Here is a 21059-nt window from a genome sequence, read left to right on the forward strand (position 1 = left end):
CGAGGCGGTGGGCGTCCCGGCCCGGTGGCAGAAGGTGGGGTATGGCGTCCGCCGTTCCCCTCCGAAAGAAGCGGTTAAGGTTTTGGGGGAGCCCTGTTGCTGCGTGTTTCTGCTCGGTGACTATTCTTGAGCCGCCTCCAAATTTTTGTCTGTTGTGCTAATGTGGGATGTCGTCACGCCTACGTTTAGCAAAAAGCCGTGGAGCTATTAACTCGCAGCTAGGAAAGTGCTTTGATGAAAATACATTAAACATGAAAATCTGCTGTGGTTCCTCCAAATTATTCCTCGTTACTTTGAAACAAACGCTTCAAAATATTCCAGTTCTGGTAAGGAGAGGAAAATACCATTGCAGAGATCATTTTTCTTCGGAGGCTTAGTAAGTAGCTCCTTTTGGATACCTCCTTAAAAAGTGTGGCTAAGTCTGCTACCCATAGACTTCACATATTACGTGAGAGAAGGATTAAATACACTGTATGCTTAAATCATCTTTCATTAATTTTGTCCCCCACCCTTCAGCATTATGCTATAGCAGCCCTCACAGAAAACATGTTACAGCTTTTCCCAGAATTTGTGTTCATGCAGTTATTACAGATACTCTAACTCCTGTTCAAAAACATCTTTGTGTCACTTAATGTCTTTTTCAAAGCCGTTTTATAAGATGTGAGGATTCCACCTCTTTTGTGTAGTATGTGTGTATGTAGGTTTGAGATAGAAGAGCTTTCTGACAGTAAATATTGTACGTGCTTAAATAACTTATTCTTCCATAGATCCTGGTCTTTTTTCACACGGGTCCTGACCTTGGAGAAATCCGAAAGAAGTCAATGGAAAATGGAAACCATCAGCTCTCCCTGCCTCCAACAGGAGCTGTTCTGTGTATACCGTATGCATATTTCTTTGATGGGAAGGGTGTCAGTTTCTCTTGTAGTTAGACGAGTGACTGATTCATCACGGAACTATCCCTTCCTGTAATTCACTGCTACTTCATTCAGTTGATTGTATCCTATGGAACAGGGAGAAATGCCAGACCAATACAAAGGGACTTGGTTGATAAATTCCGTTTCAGCTGAAAAGTTGATGTTATTTATTATTTGTATTCTTCTGAGGATTGTCCCTTAGGAGCACCAGTAATGCACGAGAACCCTGTTTTGGTGACTGTAGTACAAACTCAGATCCTGTTATTTCAGAGTAACAAGGGGATTACTGCCTCAAAAATGTATGTACAGAAATAAGAGATGGAGAGAACAAATAGACTAAGAAATAACACAACAATATTGATTAGCACAATAAGCACTCTTTGCAGCAAAATTAATTTGATCTCTTATTTAAATGTAGCTGTAATCAAACAGGTTTCATCAGATTTAGAAGTGACATTTTGTTAATTTGGCCCAAAGCTTTTAGCTGTATGTTTTATCAGCCCAGGCAGAAAATATGTACAACAGCTCCGGACAAAACTTGTTTGGGGTTTTCTTGGCTCAATAACTAGCATGGCCCTGATATGGTTGTGCTGATACCCAGATGTGCTGATAACCTGCTAAAGAGGTGTTTGCATTGACTGGATTACTGCTTACCCTGATAGTACTCCCTCAGTCCTATTTATTTCATCATTAGAATTGTTGTTTTGCTAGACTAAATTTGGGGAAAAGATCCTGGAGGAATGTATGAGCATACCATTTTAATGCTAATGGTGTAAATGACACAGTTGTGGTCGTTCTCAGGAAAAATCAGAAGGTATGTAGACTCAGGCTACCAAATACTTCATTTAGCCTGTTGCAGAAGTATTTCTTTTCACACAGGTCTGTTTTCTTCTTGTACAATGATAGGTATAGGTCTGACCTGCTTTTTAAGCTTTTGTTCCTAATCAGAAGTTCACGTGATGCTCTTGCCATCATCTCTCATCTCTTACTGATGTCCTTAAGAGAAAGTCCAGTCTAACTAGAGGGAGCAACCTCTAAAACCTCATTAGACTTATTCTCTCTTCTCAGCAGAGCTATTACAAGCCTGCTTTTTGTCAGCAGTTCTCTGAGACTTGCAGCACAATTTGTGAACCAACTCATCTATGCAGTCATCCTCTCATATGGGAAGAGCCGCATGATTTTCTTTTATGTTGCTTCATATGCAGTCATGTTATAGGTGAGCCAAACAGACTGGTTCAGAAATTAAAGAGTGAGCTTTATGGTGAGGACTTCAGCACGAGTTTGATTTTCCCTTTAACAAAACATTTGCTGTTATTCCCCTATCCTGAATCTGTAAGCTATACTTTCATAGTAACTTCCAGAACAGCAAGTCGATGCCTCTGGAAGTAGCAGGCCTCTTTGTGATCCATTTATTTGTGTTTAGGATCAATAATGCACCCATGTCTCCTGTTCGGCAGTGTTATGTAATACGCTGTAGGCTATTCTCCATTACACCACCCAGCCAGAAATGAAGATGATATTTAGATTTCTTCAGTGAAGCAAGAGCTCAGTATCTGGAGCAGAACTGAGAACTCAACTCTTATCTTTATCTCAATATAAAGAAGATTTTTTTCCCCACATATTTCATAAGGCAATGTAGCATAAAAATAGGATGAACACAAGTTACAGTTCAATCAGACATCAGTCGCTTGGATCGTTAAAATGATAAAGTTAAAATGCAATGGTCTGTTCAGATTTGACAATCAGAAGATCTTAGACCTTAAATTTTGGTATCCGTTTCCTTTGTATCCATTTCCCTGGTAAAACTATCCAGAAAATTGCAAAAATCAGATTGTATTGGTGAGGATAAACTAATAATTTTATAATACAGCAATCAGTTCAGAAAAGTCTAAGAAACAGCTGTTCTAAGAATAAATAATGCTTTGTCATAATACCTCTTCATCACTGAAATTCTTAATCTCATTTATATTTGTGAATATATATCTAGTAATTGGAATTCAGACAAGAGCCACCACTGTATGAAATGACAACAGATTCTTCTGACAAGATGCTGTCATGTTAAAAATCGTAGTGTATGTGGGGGGAACAATGTAACTTTTTTGTGTTATTTTGTTTTTATATACCACCACTTTTTGCACACATGCTCCTTGTTAATTTGAAAGGCAGATACAATACATGATCTTCTTAAAATAAGTGTTCCTTTGTTTTTGTGAATAACAAAATAAAGTTCTGCAAATCAGTATAACATGTTTTTGGCAAATTACACAAATGCATGATCAGTAATATGGAAATATTCAGAATAGCAAGAACAGCAGAATATAGGGCACAGTAATTTGGTATTGCCAAACCAGAAGTTCAAAAATCATGAGTCAGATCTCCTAAAATTATAAACCTACTTTAAAATTATGATCTTAAAAAACACACGTGGCTTTATTCACCTTCTGGCTTTTTAATCTTTGGCATATGTTCGGATTATACTTTTAGGATTTTCCATGTGATTTGCAAAGCTAATTTTTTTAAATAAATAAAATAGCTGATTACAACATCTCACAACTAAAAACAGCCTGCCTCAGATTGATTAGACTCAATAAAATCATGGAAGTTGTCAACACTGATTAAACTAATGCTTGATGTTTCAAGGAATAATTATTTTATAATTAAGTGGTTTTAAAGCACATTTATTTACATAAACTTCTGACAGTTTGCTGAGGCATGATTAAAAGCTGAGGTTAGTCTCACTAGTGCTAACTAGATAAACTGGTGTGCTGTGCATTTTAGGCACAGTTTACTTTCCTACAACTGCAGTCTCCTTTTCTTGCGGCCACTGCCAGCTCTACTGACAGTAATGAAAAAGGGACTTTAAAGCAGATAGTTTGCGAGTAATCATAGAATCAGATCAAAAAAGGACCTCAATAGGTCATTTAGTCTCATTTTGTGTCTAACCAAAATCTCCTTTCTTGCAATTTAAGGCAATTATTTCTATTCCTATCAATTGTGGATATGAGAAAACGTTACTCCATTTTTCTTTGCAACCAGCTTTCATATATATGAAAATCATTGTTTCCCCACTACTTTTCTGTAAAATGACCTAAAATCATGCAATCTGTCCTCAAAGGCAAAGTTTTCTCGGCTTTTAGACATTCTCATTGCTTTCTCCTGAATTCTCTGCATGCAAGTTGTATCTTATTTTTCAAGTGCCATGATCAAAACTGGAGACATTACTAGCTCACACCTTAGCAGTTCTGAAGGAGCAGATTATACTCCAGTTTAGACATTTCTGTTTGTAACTTTATTTGCATGATGTTGCAGACTCATTTGCAGAATTCAATCCAAAATAACACATTGATTCTTTTCCATGGAGATTAAGCAACTGTTCCTTTACTTGCACAGCTAATGATTCCAGCTTGCACTTGTTCCTATTAAATAACATCTTATGTTTTCAGATCATGTCTGCACCTTGCTGGGAGTATTTTGAGTTCTAATCTTATCTTCTAGTATAATGAAGGTGAACTCTGCTTGGTCTTGTCTGAAGATCTTAAAAGGATACTTTATATGGTCCAGTGGATGAATAAATGAAAACAGAGAATTTTGTCTAGATCTGCTCTGAATGGGGTATAACAACATACTGTAATTATTGGCAGTAACTGTAAAGCCGGAAAATGATGGTAAGTCTTAAACAAGGGAACTGGTGTACTGTAAACACAGGTGAAGACCAATACTTCATACTCAAGATCAATGTAATTTGATTAATCTCTTGGATTCACTTAAATGCCTAGTGTGAAGAATTTTTATAATAATTGAACTGTAGCAGTGCTATAAATTTCTCTTATTTTCTCATTCCTATGAGTACTTGATTTGTACTCATCTTAATTTTCCCTGTTGTCAGTCTTAGCAGGTGAATGGGAAAAACGCAAGAGCAGATGAAGCAGGTGGTAACTGGAACTTCACCCTGTTGCCAGGACTGTTATGAACTCAGGTATAAGATGGAATTAAATGAGAATAATAAGCAGATTTGTAAGAATATTTTATTAAAGATGATACTTTATCAAATAACAGAATAAGCTTTAAAGGTGATGAAAACTAACCTGGAATGTCTTCACTGATACTCTACATAGACTACAAATAATTGCTAAGTTACAGAACAGTCACAGCCTGTTCTAGATGTCCTACACTTAGTATACTGTTGAAGGCCTATCTTTACGTGATGCTATAAACATATTTCCCGTCTCTTCTCTGCTTCATGGTGGTCCTAACTTGAAGGTCCTTCCTGTTATCTATGGAAAGGACATCCCATTTGCTGTTAGATTTCCCAGCTATATTGTGCCTTCTCCCTGTGGAGCCCCCAGTGGTATCTGACTTTGCCCAGATATTCACCATCTTCCCCTTTGCTCCAGCACAGCCGCTGGGACAGAAGTGTCGGCACTCCAGTATTGCACTGAAGGCTTTTAAAATGCCTATATTAAAGTTTAAGGTGTTAGGTGTTAATAGAGCCAATACCTTCAACATCTATATGCTGAAATGTTTGGGGCTATATAATTAGATTAAGCAACCACATTCAAAGATATCTGAACATCTTTTCTTGCATTTGTATAGCAACTTTATAAAACTCAAAAAGAGTAAAGCAAGCACAGACACATGCCCTATACAAGCTGCAATACAGACAATATTTTACATACTTCATAACAACAGTAATGAAAATGATGCCAACTATAAATAATAGACAGACTCTTCTTGAGATAACAGTTATACTGAACAATAAAACATCCTTTTATAGTTATAAGTAGAATTAGTAAGATGCATAACTACAGCAGAATATAGATCAGCACGTTTAGTCTGCTTACATGTCTCAAGCTGATCCACTGTTGTCTGGGGGAAGCAAAAGAAATTAATATTTTTTTTTAATACATGCTGGCCCTAATTTGAAACATTTACTGCCTTGCTGGTTTTTTGGTTAGGTTTTTTTCCCCATTAATTTAGCTGGGAACATTAGGATTCCTCAAATGCTCAAATCTGAACATGAATGCCTGATCCTCCTCTTCAAGCCAGCTTTTGCAAGGCTTAGATCCAGAACAAGGTGCACCCTGTGCCCTGTGAAGATTGTTTCACATTTACTCATCTCCTTGTTGATAATTTTTTTTCCCCATTCTTGTAATAAGACCAGATCACCATTTCTTTACTCTCCACATACAAGCACTGTGCTCCATGGAAGGTCCTCTTCAGCGTGCAAATGATGATCATGGCAGCAGGGGGAATCAGGTCAGCTGGATCTTTCTCACCATCCTGTCCTTCCTCAGGGACCCTCTGTCCTCAGTTTTTAAGTTTGGGGTTTTTTTTCACCTTGTACTCCAGATTAAATATTTTTTTCTCCTTTTTAACACTTGATAGTTTAGCATTGTAACTGTCTGAAAATACATATGTTTTAATTCACGAGTATACACTTCTAATGTTTAACTAAAAAATCTAAACAGGTTTTGACAGAAACTCTACAAAGCCTTATTTCAGAAAAGGAGTACTCCAGCACATGAATAGCAAATTCTGCAAACTCATTTCAGTGCAGCCCTTAACACCTGGCATCTGCCTCTTTTGGCTGTCTGCTCCATGAAAGGAGACTTCAAATTTGTTTTTAACAGGTGTAAATAATGGTCACAAGGAAGTAAGTTTTATAATACGGAGAAGAGTCCAAAACAACTTTTACTGCGTGTTCTAATTTGACTGCTTTGGTGCCTTTTGCGATTGCTGCAGTATGTCAAAAAAGCAAAGGTGGTGCCAATTCAGATCTGGCACACGCGGTTCTGAGTTTTTATGAAATCTTTTGCCGACCAGTTCTTCCTCATGTCTTCTCCAAACCTGGTTCTCTCAGTTGTTCAGAAGCTTAGAAGTCCCTATTTCACTACTGCCATGCAGAAAAGAAATGCAAGAAAAATATTAAAAGTCAGAAGCCCACACTCCAGTACTGTATTTGCTAGCATGATGTGGTCCCTCCCACCTCACTATGGTGTAGTTTTGCTCTAAATACCCATCCTTCAGTTATGCTCAGAGCACCCACCACAGTCAAGAACTCTGTTTAAAAGCCATACGGTTCATTTCCTTCCACCCCTACCCCACCAAAACACAACTTAACCTTAATGGTTTGATCTTGTTTCAGAAACTTTTGTTTGCTTCTTTCTCCTTTGCCTTCCATTTTCAAAACAGCTAAAGATTTGCTGAAGAAAAACTTCACTTCCCAAGCCTCCCAGAACTTATTTTTAATACTGTATGTGTTACTTTCCAACAGTGGTTTATGGCTTGGCTTAGCGGATGCTCAAAAAATTGCACGAGTATTATTTCCTCTCAGCCTGGACTTCACATAGCTTGGATCACCCCCACCCTGGAATACTTCTTACTGCTTCATATTTGCTTCTGCTTGGGGCTGTGGGGTTTTTGTTTTGTTTTTTTTTCCTTGCCTCACTCAGAGGTAACTGTTCGAGATTTACTTAACACCCCCCCAAAAAAAATTCTTATTTTAGGTTAAATGCAGATGAATTATATAAATATTTACAATTCCTGTAATTCTCTTTTGACCAAACTAATTTATGAAAAATAAGAGCAGCTTTGTATCCGATATGAACAGTCAAGAAATTGGATGTAACTTTTAAAGACAATTCTCAGATTTTTTTTTCTTGGTAAGCGGACTTCTTTCTCTGGAGATGTAAATCACATTGTACAAATTGTCCTGCTTCCGGCTAATATACACTTGATGTTTCTATGCACACGATGGTAGCCCTGCACCAAGTGGTTGTGTCTATACTGCAGAGCAGGAAAGGCTTCGAGGCTGCACACGAAGCCAGGTTTATCAGCTGTCTGCATTACTTACCTGCTAGAGCATCCTCAAGGCCAGCTCACGGCTGAATTTCCTGGCACACCTTTGAGAGGAAAGCTTTGAGAGTGGTGCTTCACACTTCAGTGCCCATTACAGGATACCCTGTGTGACATGTGGCCAGGCCCTCACAGCATATGCCAGGCCCAGAATTGTCTGTATATTATATCTGCCCTCTGTGCCATGTCACATACTTGACAGTGAGCAAAAACGCAACCTAGGACAAATGGCTTTTGTTTCATGCCAGGAGAGCGATGTGAACATGGGGAGGCAGGTCTTGGGCAAACTCCTAGCTTCAAAGTACTGCTGGTTCTGGCAGCAAGTCCATGTGTCTACCTAATACATTCTTTGAATCTTGGAGGGCAATTCATTGTACTGATGCTGTTATGTCAAAATAGCTCTTATTTTACTAGCTCAAGAGGTCAGGAAATGCATTTTTTTTTTTGTTTGTAAACTAACAAAGGAGAAAAAAAGGTATTCTAACTACAGTATGCATGGGAATATTATTTTTCCCCAGGCAACATCAGTGTTTAACATTGCTGTTTATTAAGATGCCGGCCTGCATTTTACAGTGAAAGATCTCTATTAATTGCAGATCACACACAGCTCACACAGCATGACTGAGCTTCTTTACACCACCACCCTCAAATACACTGACTATGCTGTGTGGGACCACCTCTGAGTGTGGGAAGGTGGGTTGCCTGTGAATATTAAATTACATTTTTCCGATGAGACTGCAAAAATACTGTTAATCAGTGCCAACTGTGGTGGTGTGGTCTATGTACAGAACTGCGAACCCCAGAGAACTGCTGGCATTGATAATAGCTTTTAGCCCACAGTAAGCTAGATTAGAGGTAAAATGTTGTGCCCTCCTCCCAGACTCTGAAATCCTCTAGCTACCCTAAAAACAGAAGTTGTTTTAGGAATGCACAGCTGCAAGAGGATCTGCTTCACTCTTCACACAGTAAACTCTGCTCAACTGTAGAAACGTTTGAGCTTTTTAAATAGAAATATGTATGTTTCCAGTTAGCCACCAGATGGAGCTCATCCCTCCCCATCACACAAATCCATGAACATCTGCAAAGTTAAAGCACTTCAGAGATGTTACAAAGGATGCAGTTTCTTCCACTTCATAAAAGTCAGAGGAAGTCTGTGATTAGCTGGATGTTTACAAATAAAAGGAGGATCTGGAGATAGATCAAAGATAACTCTCCAGATTTGGCATGGTGTCAGGTTCCTGTACTAATAGCATCTGCATGGGTTTGACTGTCACATTAAGTGGTTGAACTTGGCGTATCTCATCATGTATTAATAATGCTTTTTTAATGCTTAGCGCATTTATAAGAAGTCTGAAGATACAGCCAGCTAAGGACCTGAAAAAACAAAAAACCAACACCCCCCAGCTAACAAGATCTTCCAGGCTGCATTTAAAAGAGAAGCACCCGCTGAGTTCTTCCTCATCCTCCTTTCTGCAATGTAAAGGGAATCGAGAAGCAAAGATAAGCACTGTTCCAAAATCCAAAGGATGTAGTACTTCAAGCTTAGTAAATCGGAGTGGTAGCACTCAAAACCTGTTCTCTAATGATCTAAGTAGCTTGGATGGTCCAATCATACCATATATGCTTTTTACTGAGAAGTCTACAGTTCATCCAGGATCTCAGTGACTTTGGCACAGCCCCAATGACTGGGGAGAAAAGCAGATCTGAGATAGAGGATTGTGGTGTATGAAATACACTGAGTTAATGTACATGTGTTTTAAGAGACATCTTTGTTTTGACTCTGTGTAACAAACCAACATAGCTTGTGAGGTCTGGAAGGCCACAGACTATTCCTACTTTCATAGTAGTGCTCTGTTTGAAGCTAGTATTTCTATTTGGGGTCTAAGCCGCACTGAACTTGATCAAATAAACATTCTCCAAAGGAAACTGCCTTTGAACTATTTAACTCTTTGCAAAACAAACTAAAGCTGGAAGATCTGTAACAATTACTGTAAGAGTTCTTGTGTCTTAATTAAATTATTTTTCAGTTTTTTAGTTACTGTCCATCGGGACCTCTGTCTTTTCTGGCAGAACTGACCATGTTAGCAACAGCCAGTAAAATCTAAGTGAAATACAATGCCTTCTGAAAGCAGACTAGGTGGGGCTCATCCTCATACTTCTAGGCACGCAGACTGTGCCAGTGTCATGTTTTACAGCATATGTAAGCGTACACAAATTATATTTAATCTATGTGACAGCAGTGCAGCTCAGAGATACAAGCGCTCTCCTGGGCTGTGGAACATACTAAGACAATTTCTTGATCAGTTCCAAGGGATCCTATCCTGTATTTCCTCCTTCAACAATACTACTGCATCTATCCTTTTCCTGAAGGAGGGATATTCGATCATCTCTTAAAATGTTTCCACTTTTTACAAATAACTAAATAACCAATGGCTAGAAACCATAGTAGCCAGTAGTTGGGACCCTCTACCAGTAGGTACCAAGTAGGAACCCCATAGGCAGGGAGGAAACAGAGGCACCGTCTTTAGCATCCTGAATAAATACTCTAACAAAGTAAAGGGAAGAAGCGTAACAGACACCAGAAGTCTGGTGTATCTATTGCCAAAACCAAAAGTAATCTATGGTATTCAGCAAACTATTTTTAGCCAGCATATCTGCATTTCCGCAAACTTTCATGGTCTTGGGGCTTTTGCCATGGAGAGAAGGACATTATACTATTTCTCCCATTCATTTTCTGGGAAGTCAGAAGCAGAAGTTCCCCTGGTGACCATCCCCGATGTAGTGGGGATGGTTACTGAAAAAAGGAGAGAATAGGTATTACTGAGTTGTGTAAGTTCAACTGAACATGCGAGAACTATTAAAAAAGGCAAATTCTTAGCCCTAGTCATTGCTTTAGAACAGGAAGAAAGCACATCTTCCCATTTCAAAAAAACAGAAGGCAAATATAAGAGCCAAAAGGATGAAGTCTTAAAATAGCAACCTTGTTATCAGGGGAGATGGGGGAGAAGAGATGGGGAAAGACTGATTTTTGCATCTTTCATGTTGGCAACACTGCTGCTGCAGAGACCTTAGCAATTGCTGACACTGGTGGCACCTTGCCTGACAGACAGGTTGAGAAACCATGGATCTGCAGACAATCCTTATTTCCAGTGGATTTCCCACAATCCACGCAGCTTCCAGGATTTGGCGGCCTTTAAGGAATGCTCTCTTCTCATTCCCAGTCAGAAGTCTTGGGATGTCTACAGAACTACAAGACATACTTATCTGATATTGTCTCTTATTTGCAACCATAAAAAAAAGTATACCACAAAATCTCATTGATGTAAATCACAGTTGAGTTTGTGTAAAAACAACAGCAGCATCAGGACTTTGTCAGAGAGGGAAGTTCTTGAACAGCTCTGAAAGGGCTATTTTTTTTTTTTCTCCCATAGGAAATGCTAGATGCAGCATTGTTTTTGTGGTCGTAGCTGCAGGAAGATGTACTATGGTTTTAGTATGCCAGAAGGCACAGGAAAGGATTAAACCTTTTCATTTTCTTGCAAGACAATCAAAGATACTGACCACTTCTGAAATTCTACGTTCTTGGGGGTGAGGCGTGCCATGCCAGCTACGCAAAACAAACGAACAGTTAAAATCTGGCCTTGGACTATCTGCTGATTTCTCATCTCTTAATTTTGTTGTTCCCTTGAATACACTAATATGAAACTTTAAAAACATATTTTCAGCTACTTTTATATAGGGAATGTGCATAAATGGCTGAAAACAGTTTCTCTGAAAGCATGATGCACACTATTGTTCTCCTATGGCTTAAAAAAACCAAAACAACAAAAAACCAAAAAACACAACTACAAGACATTTGGGGGCAAAAATGACACAAAGAAAGATCTGCTACCATCTCTTGTAAAGCTGGCACTGGTCATTCAAGTACCTGAAAAGGAACATGGGCTGTTTCAGGGCTGAACGTTTAAAGTCATGATGAACTGACTCCTGAGTCATGAGCTCTGTTGCCCTGTAACAAATTAGGATTTGTCTTTCTGCATGAAAAAAAAAAAGAATAAAATCACAATTAATTCCAGAATCATAGAATTGACTACAAAAGTGCAGAAGACACTTAATTTATAAAATGTGTCCTGTTTTCTTGGCATATTCCCACCTTAAAATCTCAGCCTACTAACATATCTCAAGAATACACTGCACAGCAATATTTTAGGAGTTTTTTGGAAGTTGGAAGAAAACATAGAAAACTGGTTTATAGTCGAGAACTACATAAATGTCAGCTTTTGAAAACATGTTCCTAATTTCTAGCCTTCAGCAGACTTTTATAAAGTCAAATTAGTCATGCTTCATCTTGTAGGTCTTTAAGTCTGTGACAAGCATCAAACCAACTGAGAATTGGGGAAGTCAGAATATTTGATTTTTAACCCTTTCAGATTAGGAAGCGTTTAAAAGTCAGAAGCAGGCACATAGTAACAGATACTGCCAGCATCTCCTTAACTTAACACAAGGAATTATACAGAGTTTTCAATATTAAAGTAAAAATGAAATGACTGTCTCCCCTTATCTCGACAGCCAGAAAAGTGCACATTGTGAGCAGCAAGGGGCATGGGACAGCAGGAGAGCAGGGGCACAGCTGCTGAGCGTGCGGGCAGCACAGCTGCAGCTGGGCCCACAGCTGGAGGGCACGACAACCAGAGGAAGGTGGGAGCCGTCCCTGGTGTCTGGCCGGACAAAGGGGCCCAGCTCGTTCCTGGCCTCGGGCCAGGCCACAGCCGCACGAACCCAGCGGCACCGAGCGCTGCATAGTCTGTTTCAAGAAAGACTAAGAAAGCTCCAGAGCATATTTGAGGGGTGAGCTGAATGCAGGAAGGTTTCCAGTTCTCATAAGGAGGACAGATAGCATAGATGTGTTTCATTTGTATGTAAGAGGCTGTTTTTCCTTATCAGGAAACAGGAGATGAATGTAAGAGTTCGGCTTCCACAAGGATGCTTGGGGAGACAGAGACCGAGTTAAGCTCGGAATGTGCTTTCAGTTCTGGCACAACTCTTTTAAGCAAACGAGCCCCCTCCCAGCCACTCATTGCTGCCCTCGTGCCACCCCTTCTATTGTGCTAGCACAAGATTTGACACAGAGCTGGAGAGGGGAGCACAGCAAGGAACCGATCCAGCCAAAAAACGGCCCCACAGGGAATAAAAAAAAGCCTGTTGTTTGATTCAGTTCATTGTAGAGCTACATAAACATGTGCTTTTTGACAATGGAGAGGGTGGCACACACGGGATATGAGAGCTGAAACTCGGAAGGGGCTGCCAGGGCTGAAGGTGGTACTGCCTTCAGGAGCAAACTCGAGGAGAAATAGCTGAGATACTCTTGATGGTTTAGCATTAGTGTGTTCAAATACAATAGTGTAGTCAAAGTATTCACCTTTAGAACAATATATTTTTAATATATTCTCCAGGGCAGTACATTTTCTGTCTTGAGCTTTGAATAAAAGTATGCCGAATTGTATTTTCTCCATTAACTGAGAATATTAAATAGAGAAGTCCCCTAATAAAAGCATAAATTCTCAGAATTCTGTGATACTACAATCTATTCAAATCAAGAATTCTCCACAGACCTGTTGGCTACAAATATCGTTACACACAAATGTAAATACTCTTTGAATTAACAAGTTGTCAATAAGTATTTACAAGTATATATGTTTTTAACATTTGAAAAGTCTCCTCTGAAACCGAAAAAGAAGCTCAACAGCTTTTGTGGTATTCTAAAGCTCATTGCACGTCTTCATGAATTCCCTCTTTTTAACTTTCAATAAATCCTGAAAGCTAAGAGCTAAGCTGACTACTTATAAATTATTTTCAGGGTCACAGCCCACTGCCAAAATGAGGAAAACAACAGAACAGAGACGTCCTCCAAAAATAAGAATAGCAAATCACTTAAATATGTATGTCAGATCATCCAGCAAGTCTTTCCTTTCTGGCTGCGCCTTGTGCAATGTGATACGCTTACACCTCCACTCTCAAGGATCCTTAAGTGCTTTTACACTCTACCAGTCCATGTAGCGCAGTAAGGAGATCCAAAGGAACTATGTTATGATGACTGAGAAGTACAAATTCGTTAGAGGAAACAGAACTCTAAATGAAGTATTTTTGCTTCCCCTTCACCATCTTTCAAGTAACAGCAAGACTTCTAGGACAGCATAATTGCAATTGTTTTTTTTTTCAAGTCTGCTTTCGTTCTGTCTTCACAGTAATTTTTATCACAGTAGGAGAGCTGAAACACCATCATTTCACTGTCCTGTGGATGTTGTCCCACTGTGGGAAGAACACCCCCATCCCCAGGAGTGACCAGCCCCAGGCTGCCTCAGCACCCACCCCTTCTCCCCGCTCACAGCAGCCAAATTCCTCCTGTCACTCCAGGCCTTTTCATCAATAGTCCCATGCTGTTCTCCTGCATGCTTTTACACGTCACCATAAACACTCTCCTCATCTACCTGCAAGCCAGGCTCTCCTGTTTATGCCTTAGTACCTTTGATTTGTTCTCCTACACTCCCCTTGATAACCTTTCAGGCTACTTCAGTCATTCTGGTTTTCTCTGCCTACGTACAAGTAGATCCACTCCATGCAGCTCCCCGGCAGTGCAATTCATGCTCTTTTTGAGCCTTAGTCTGGACATTCATACACGTGAACTCCAAGGCACTGGGTTCTGTTTCTCACAAACAGGAAAAAAACATTAATTCAAGTTCAGTTGCAAAGGTTTAACAAACTTTCCTTTGAAAGGCTACTACAACACAGCTTATAATTGAAAACCAAAGGTATTCCAGGGTGTTTATAAAGTTAGATAGTACACATAAATACCATCATGCCCAGTTCCTCCATCTAACTTCTGTAATTGGCAGGTCTACTTACACTAGGAAGTAACTTTTTGTGTGAAACATTTTTGGGTCAAGTTCAGACAAATTCATAGTAAACAAGGGCTCCTAACCCTAAGCACAAGTCTCCATAAATTACCCTCAGTATTCAGGAATGATCTCTTAGTTCGCAGAGGTCACCTCCTCCTTTTCAACAAGGTCTTTAATCTAGGCACTGCCGTCTTTCCAGCATAGGGGCTGGCGGTACTTGGTACGCAATCTGCGCTCCGAGCTTGTGCCGTAGTGAGCTAATCACCCGGGCCGACAGCTCTCCCAGCCAAGCTGAGTCATTCTCACTCCCGTCTCACAGGCATCTACAGGACATTTTATCCACTCCTCCAGCCGCCCCCTCCATGCCACCTTTGGGATTTGCTTCCCACTGCACGGCTCTAATCCTGCTCTCCCAGCTTTTGTTCATCCCTCCTCTCCCACTCAGCCTCCCCACTTCCCCAGCGCCACATGACTCTTCTGCCAACTCCCCCAGCACCCTCCAGTTCTCCCTCACTTCCCTTGGCTGCTTTTCCCAGTCCAGCCACAGCTGATACTGTACGGGATAACCTGCATGTCAGAGAACTGCTGTGCGTGGTGTATTAGCCCCACCAGCTCTTCCACTACAGCACCTGACTAACTACTTCAACTCCAAGATGATTGTTATATATAAATACATAAATATTTTGTCTTTTTAAGAGTCTTATAATCACCTTGCCACTGATTCCAGTGCTAAAAAGGGTTGAAATACCCATCCTGCTTATTCTTTGAGTTTCAGTCTGGCTTGGGATGGGAAATGTGGAATAAAACCTAAGAAGGGGAAAGTCCCGAATTAACTGAAATGATGGAGTGCCTTCACGTCCATGGTCTTTTTGGCCCCAGTACTATTCAGGACTTGGTTGGCTTCAGCATCATACAAGAAAACACAGGACTGAGCAGTTACAGCAAAATGCCAAACTGCACCCGAAGCAGCCAGTGCCCAGGGAGGCAGCTGCTGGCTTGGGACTGAGGTCTGGTGGCAGGGTCCTCCTCCATCACTGCAGAAACGCACACGTCTGCCAACCAAGAGAAATTCTAACACACGTTTAAAACTGAATAAATGCAAGGCAACTCAATACTAATTTAAATAGTTATAGTGGAGATTCTGAACCGTTGTTAGTTTCTCTAGTCTAACATGAAAGCTGGATACCCTTCATAATCCCCAAGAAACAACAAGGGATCAAAACTCCACTCTGACAGCGACAAGTGCATGAAAGCGTTGGACTAGACCCTCAGCTCCTGCCTCCTATTCTCAACTCCAGCAACGCCGTGCGAGGCGACAGAATAGAATATTTCAGTCGGAAGGAACCTACAACAATCATCTAGTCCAACTGCCTTAATTGCTGATCTAAATTGCTTTCCGCCCTCCACGGCTCAGTGGGAAATGGCATTACTACCCTCTTTGATAACGTGAGATCTACTGGGAGACAGTACTGCTAGGTTTTATGTTTTAATAGTTTCCTCCCCCCATTAAAAATCACGCACTTAGACAGCTGGTGCCTAAAAGTCAAAGCCAGTCGTTCTCTCAAAGGCCAGGCTGCCTCGCTGAATTGATGTCAGCTGACACTTAGTAGGATTTTTCAATTCAATTAAATTAAGAGACAAGCTACGCAGATTAGGGCTATACTAGAATCAAAAAGGAATCTTAAAAGGCATAAAATGTCTTTACATTTATTAAGCAAACTCTGCAGTCTTTTCTTGTTATTATTCTTATTGAAAAACAGAACATTCAGAAAGTATCATGGAAACAAGAAACAAAAAAAAAAAAATAAAATCTAAGGTTCACACAAGCCGCACTCCCCCTCTCCCTCCCCACCCAAGCAATGGGACTATCGTCACACCCATCCCACTTTTAACTTTCCAACACAAGCAGCAAGGCACCATTTACAGCTAGGCTGAGAAATGCAGTCTTCAATGCACACGGCCATTCTGCATTCCTAGCAATCCACCACAGCCACTCTTGTACGTTAGGATAAGCAGGTTATATATACCCACGTAGGTACAGACAGAAAACGAAAGGCCAACGTCAGTTGTACAGTTCTGCTAGGACTTCAAGTCTGGAAAATGACCACTCTGCTGAGAACTCCTCAGTTATCCCAACAGTCATTAACTCCCTTTCCCTTTGCGCACACCAGTCCAAGTCTGCAAGGTTTAACTGAGCCTACATGCTCTCACCCCCGGGATGCATGTTCCAACAAAGCCAAGCAGCAGAGGACCAGGACAGCCAGCTCTGCCCTTACAGCGGAGTCAGAGAGCAAAGGATTATTTCTTGGCATCGGGGGGTTTTGTTGGGTTTTTTTTTTTTTTCATTTGGAAAATTAATTTGGGGATTACGAACAATTATGCTCTTGCACATTAATCGCTGTGATCTAAAATTTTCACATGAAGAAACAACACGTGGAAATATTAAAGCACTCATCTTACGGGCATGGATCTGAGAACTGTTTAATAGCAGTCAGTGAAGGGGTAACATTGTGCTTTTAATCTACAGATTAAAAAATAATGATTTGTATATCTACTTAGTAAAACAATAAAATTAAGAACAGAAACTGATATTAGGAAACAGTGAAAATGTAATAATTAAACACATGATGCTTTTCAAAGCTATATACTTAATGAGCCTAAATAGACACCTATGGTTAGGAGGGTCTTAAAAAAAATAATAAAAAAAGAGACTTATTTTCAATTTTTTTTTTCCTTTTTCAATTTTTGTCTACTATACTGTATGCCTTGCTTTGGTGTTCTCTCTGCTGCCAACTTAATGCTTTAACAGTATGTTTACACTTATGTTCTTTTCAAATGCTTGGCATTATAGTGAGATCTCATATCTTTCCTCAAATTAAATTTTGCTCCACATACTCCACATGTATACAGATGAACATCCATGTGCTGCTCCAGTTGCTCATTATTTGGGAATATCTGAAAGCAGACCTGGCATATAGTCTCTCCAGCTGATAAGTGAGATATCATATGCCGTACATGGTCATGTTTTCGGAAGTTTCCTTGATCACAAATGGAACAGACATACCTGGCCATGCCTTTGTGCATATCATTGTGGAGCCGCAACTGGCGCTCTCTTAAGAACTGCTTCCCACATGTCTGACAAACAAACTGTTTTTCCTTGGTATGAACGGTATAGTGCTCCCGCAAGTGGCAACGCTGATAAAATCCTTTCCCACAAAGATTGCAGAAATGCTTACGTCTGTGATCCCTCTCGTTCTCTTCCATCATGGAGTTCTTGAACAGATCTTGCTCCAGGCAGTTTGACATATGTTCAACCACTAGGTTTTCAGTTTCAAAACGCTGTCCGCAATTAGGGCATCGGAAAGGACAGGCAGAATGCTTGAATAACTGTTTTTTTTGAAGGCTGTTCATTTGGAAGTGACTGTCCCTGAAGTCCTCTAGCATCTCTGCAAACATCATGTCCCTTATTTCTGACTGCTCCTCGGGGTTTTCTTCTAAGTCCATTTTCTCCTCAGCATTTCTGATACCGTTCATGGTCAGATCCTGGGGCTCTCCACAGGTCTGTGCATGGTCCTGTAACTGCTTGCCTTTGACCAGTATTTGACCACACTTGCCACAAGCACATATATTTTCTATGTGTTTGGATAAATAATGAGAGGATAAATCTTCCTCGGTGATTGTAAGCCCACAAAGTTCACAGGGAGCGTTCTCCACATCTTCCTGCGCTGAAGGAGCCTTCCTGTTAAGGTGCCGCGGATTTTTCAAACACTTTCGTTCATCCTCATCCATGGATAAGCGGGGTTTTAAAGTCTTCCGAGCATTTCTCTTCTCTCTGATCTCTTCCTCAACATAGTACCTGTAAAGCGGCTCTTCCTGTTCATCATCTAGGTCGTCATTGTCAGAAGACTCATTGCAGTCTTTATCCGTCACCTTAATAATATTAAAATCCTTCAGCTCGTCTGCAGGGTTGTCCTCTGGCTCCATCTTGATGATAATCCTCTTCCTCTCAGAGGCTCGACTTCCTTCTTCACCCGATGTCTCGGAGGCAACCGTGCTGCTTTTTCTGCTTGTGATATTTGACACGGGAGACGAAGAATCGTCCACAGCTTGGCTCGAGTCCCCCTTGTATTTTTCTGTTTGCGTGGAGATCATTTTAGAAGTAGAGTCCTTTTCGTTAAAGTCTATTTTTTCAGCACTGTAGTACCTGGCACTTTGGTAAGAATGCCTGTTAGTGCACGTTAACACGTGCTCATCCAGTAGCTTTTCACAGCTAAAACTAAAGCCGCAGCTGTCGCAGGTGAAGCTTCTTCCAAAACGGCGCGAGTGGGACACACGCTCTTTTGTGTGAGAGAATTTGGACGTGGTGCTTTTTTTGCAGACATCAAACAGTTGTTCGGGGAAGCTGCTTAGCTGCAAAGCTTCTTCGTCGGGCTCTTTGTTATGGGATGTATTTACTGTTGAACTTGGCGGCTCCATGCCCCACCTGTTTGCTTCGCTGCCATTTCTAGCAAGTGTGTCTTCATACATTCTCACGCCAAATATCATTTTACTATTCTGGGTGCTAGAAGCAGAAGATGAACATTTCAAACTAGATGAGTCTGTATCCTGTATATCTTCTAGACATTCAGGTACATTATATAGCTGTAAATAGTTCATGGCCACTTTAAATTGCTCAAAATTGGCAGGGGCTGTCATAATTTTTCCTAAATACATGAACTGTAAAATAAGATCAAAGCATTCAGCACTAATCTTCATGTTGCTTAGATTCAGCTGGGCTGTAGTGTGTTGATGGTTCATAAAAAACATCCTAAAATAGGAGCTGCAAGCAGCAAGGACTGCTTTATGCGCTTGAAAATAAATATCATCGATAGCGATACAGCAGTCGCACAGAAAGCCCCACTCTCTTTGGTTGTTCAGCTGCTGAAGGACATAGTTGCTGTGGCTGGTTCTTGCCATCTTGTGCTTCAATTATAGCCCTGCATAAAGAAGAAGATATCTGTTAAATCACGAGCAGAAAAAGCGAAACGTACTTAAACACAGTGAGGAACTGCCCTCTTTTTCTTCTCTAGATCTTCCTATTCTCACACTGTTTGTGGTACAGCTTCCCGTCTGGAGATCTTTGCTGGTAACTACTACAAATATTGATGCCAGTGAAAACATCCATAATTCCATGTTCTCACCACTAGACTTACAAGACTAGTAAACTAATAAACATAACCACCATACGTGTCAATCAGAGCAACGCTGCTAGAATATAAATTCGCAAATATATCTCCAAGTCCTACAGCCAAGATTTTCAGATATGAACTCTGAATGCAGAACTTCAAAAACTTCACAGGGTAGACTTCTGTAAGATGGCCCCAGGACAACACCTATACAAGGTAAGCTGCCTGTAAGAAACCACTCTTCAGTCTCAACTTGCCTTTTCACCTGTCAGTCCAACGGGCATATGATGCAACACGTACTGGAAACCAGGCCAGGCTCAAACTGGTCTTTCCCCTCCCCGTTAAAGGAAACTAAGAAGATGCATTAGTGGAGCATCCACACACTTTGTGCTCTTCAGGGCAGCTCAGGGACAGTCTCAATCTTATCTGCCAGGCGTCTTGCAAAGCAGGAACTGCAAACCCAAACGCGTTCTCAGAAGCACAGGGCAGCCCGGCTGCGATGGCAGGTCCCACGTACGAGCCCGCTGCCTGCAGATGGTGACCAGGCTAGCTGTGCGACAGCCGCCGGGACGGCGGAGAGGCAGGAAGTGGTGCACGCCGTGCCTCCAACCGCTCTCGAAACCGCTCGGTCAGAGCGCTCTAACATAACCAAAACATGTAGACGGGAGACCGGACAAAGAAAAAAACTCAGCAATGGAGAACTGTGAAGGGACAGCAAACCAGAGGTAGAGCCACAGTGAAATGAAGCCTCGAGAAAGACTAGAGGGAAAAGCCTGTGAGCGCGGAGCACTGCTGTAAATTAAAGGACTAATTTGTCCCCAAGAGAAAAGAGGAAAAAAACATACCAGTTTCTGTTAATAAAAGCATTGTATATTGTATTATACACAGGAGGTGTGCATTTGATTTACAGAAGATAAACTTAACCAAGCACGGCCAGACCCAACAGCTAGTCACTACTCACTTGGGAAAACCTTTACTGACATACGTAATCTGTACTGACTGCACAGGGAGGGGGCGAGAAACCAAAAGAAGGTATAAAGAACGCCCTAAATGAAATTAAAAACTTAAAGCAATAACGAGCATTCTTAACATTTTGAAACGTTATTGCACACAATGTAAATAACTGTAAGAGATTTCCACAAATAAAGTACAGGCTAGCAAACAACTTATATTAAATGGCATTTTATGACTCAATGAAATGCACGGATTGATTTGCAACCATTCTTTCA

General features: G+C 40.7%; 1 protein-coding gene across 2 annotated transcripts; it reads right to left on the reverse strand.

Annotated features, from left to right (window-relative positions):
* Nucleotides 1–6103: 6103 nt before the first annotated feature.
* Nucleotides 6104–19646, reverse strand: ZBTB1 (zinc finger and BTB domain containing 1). Of its 2 annotated transcripts, none has more exons than XM_009891192.1 (2): nt 17730–19646; nt 6104–6807 (listed from the first exon to the last, which is right to left on the reverse strand). In XM_009891192.1, exons 1-2 carry the CDS (start codon nt 19619–19621, stop codon nt 6771–6773), a joined length of 1929 nt encoding a protein of 642 aa, XP_009889494.1. In that variant the 5' UTR covers nt 19622–19646; the 3' UTR covers nt 6104–6770. The 2 variants fall into 2 exon arrangements, with proteins under 2 accessions (XP_009889494.1, XP_009889495.1); XM_009891193.1 differs by having other exon boundaries at nt 6179–6807; nt 17902–19646.
* Nucleotides 19647–21059: the final 1413 nt, after the last annotated feature.

Source organism: Charadrius vociferus, unplaced genomic scaffold, assembly GCF_000708025.1.
Source record: "Charadrius vociferus isolate BGI_N301 unplaced genomic scaffold, ASM70802v2 scaffold308, whole genome shotgun sequence".
Lineage (NCBI taxonomy): Eukaryota > Metazoa > Chordata > Aves > Charadriiformes > Charadriidae > Charadrius > Charadrius vociferus.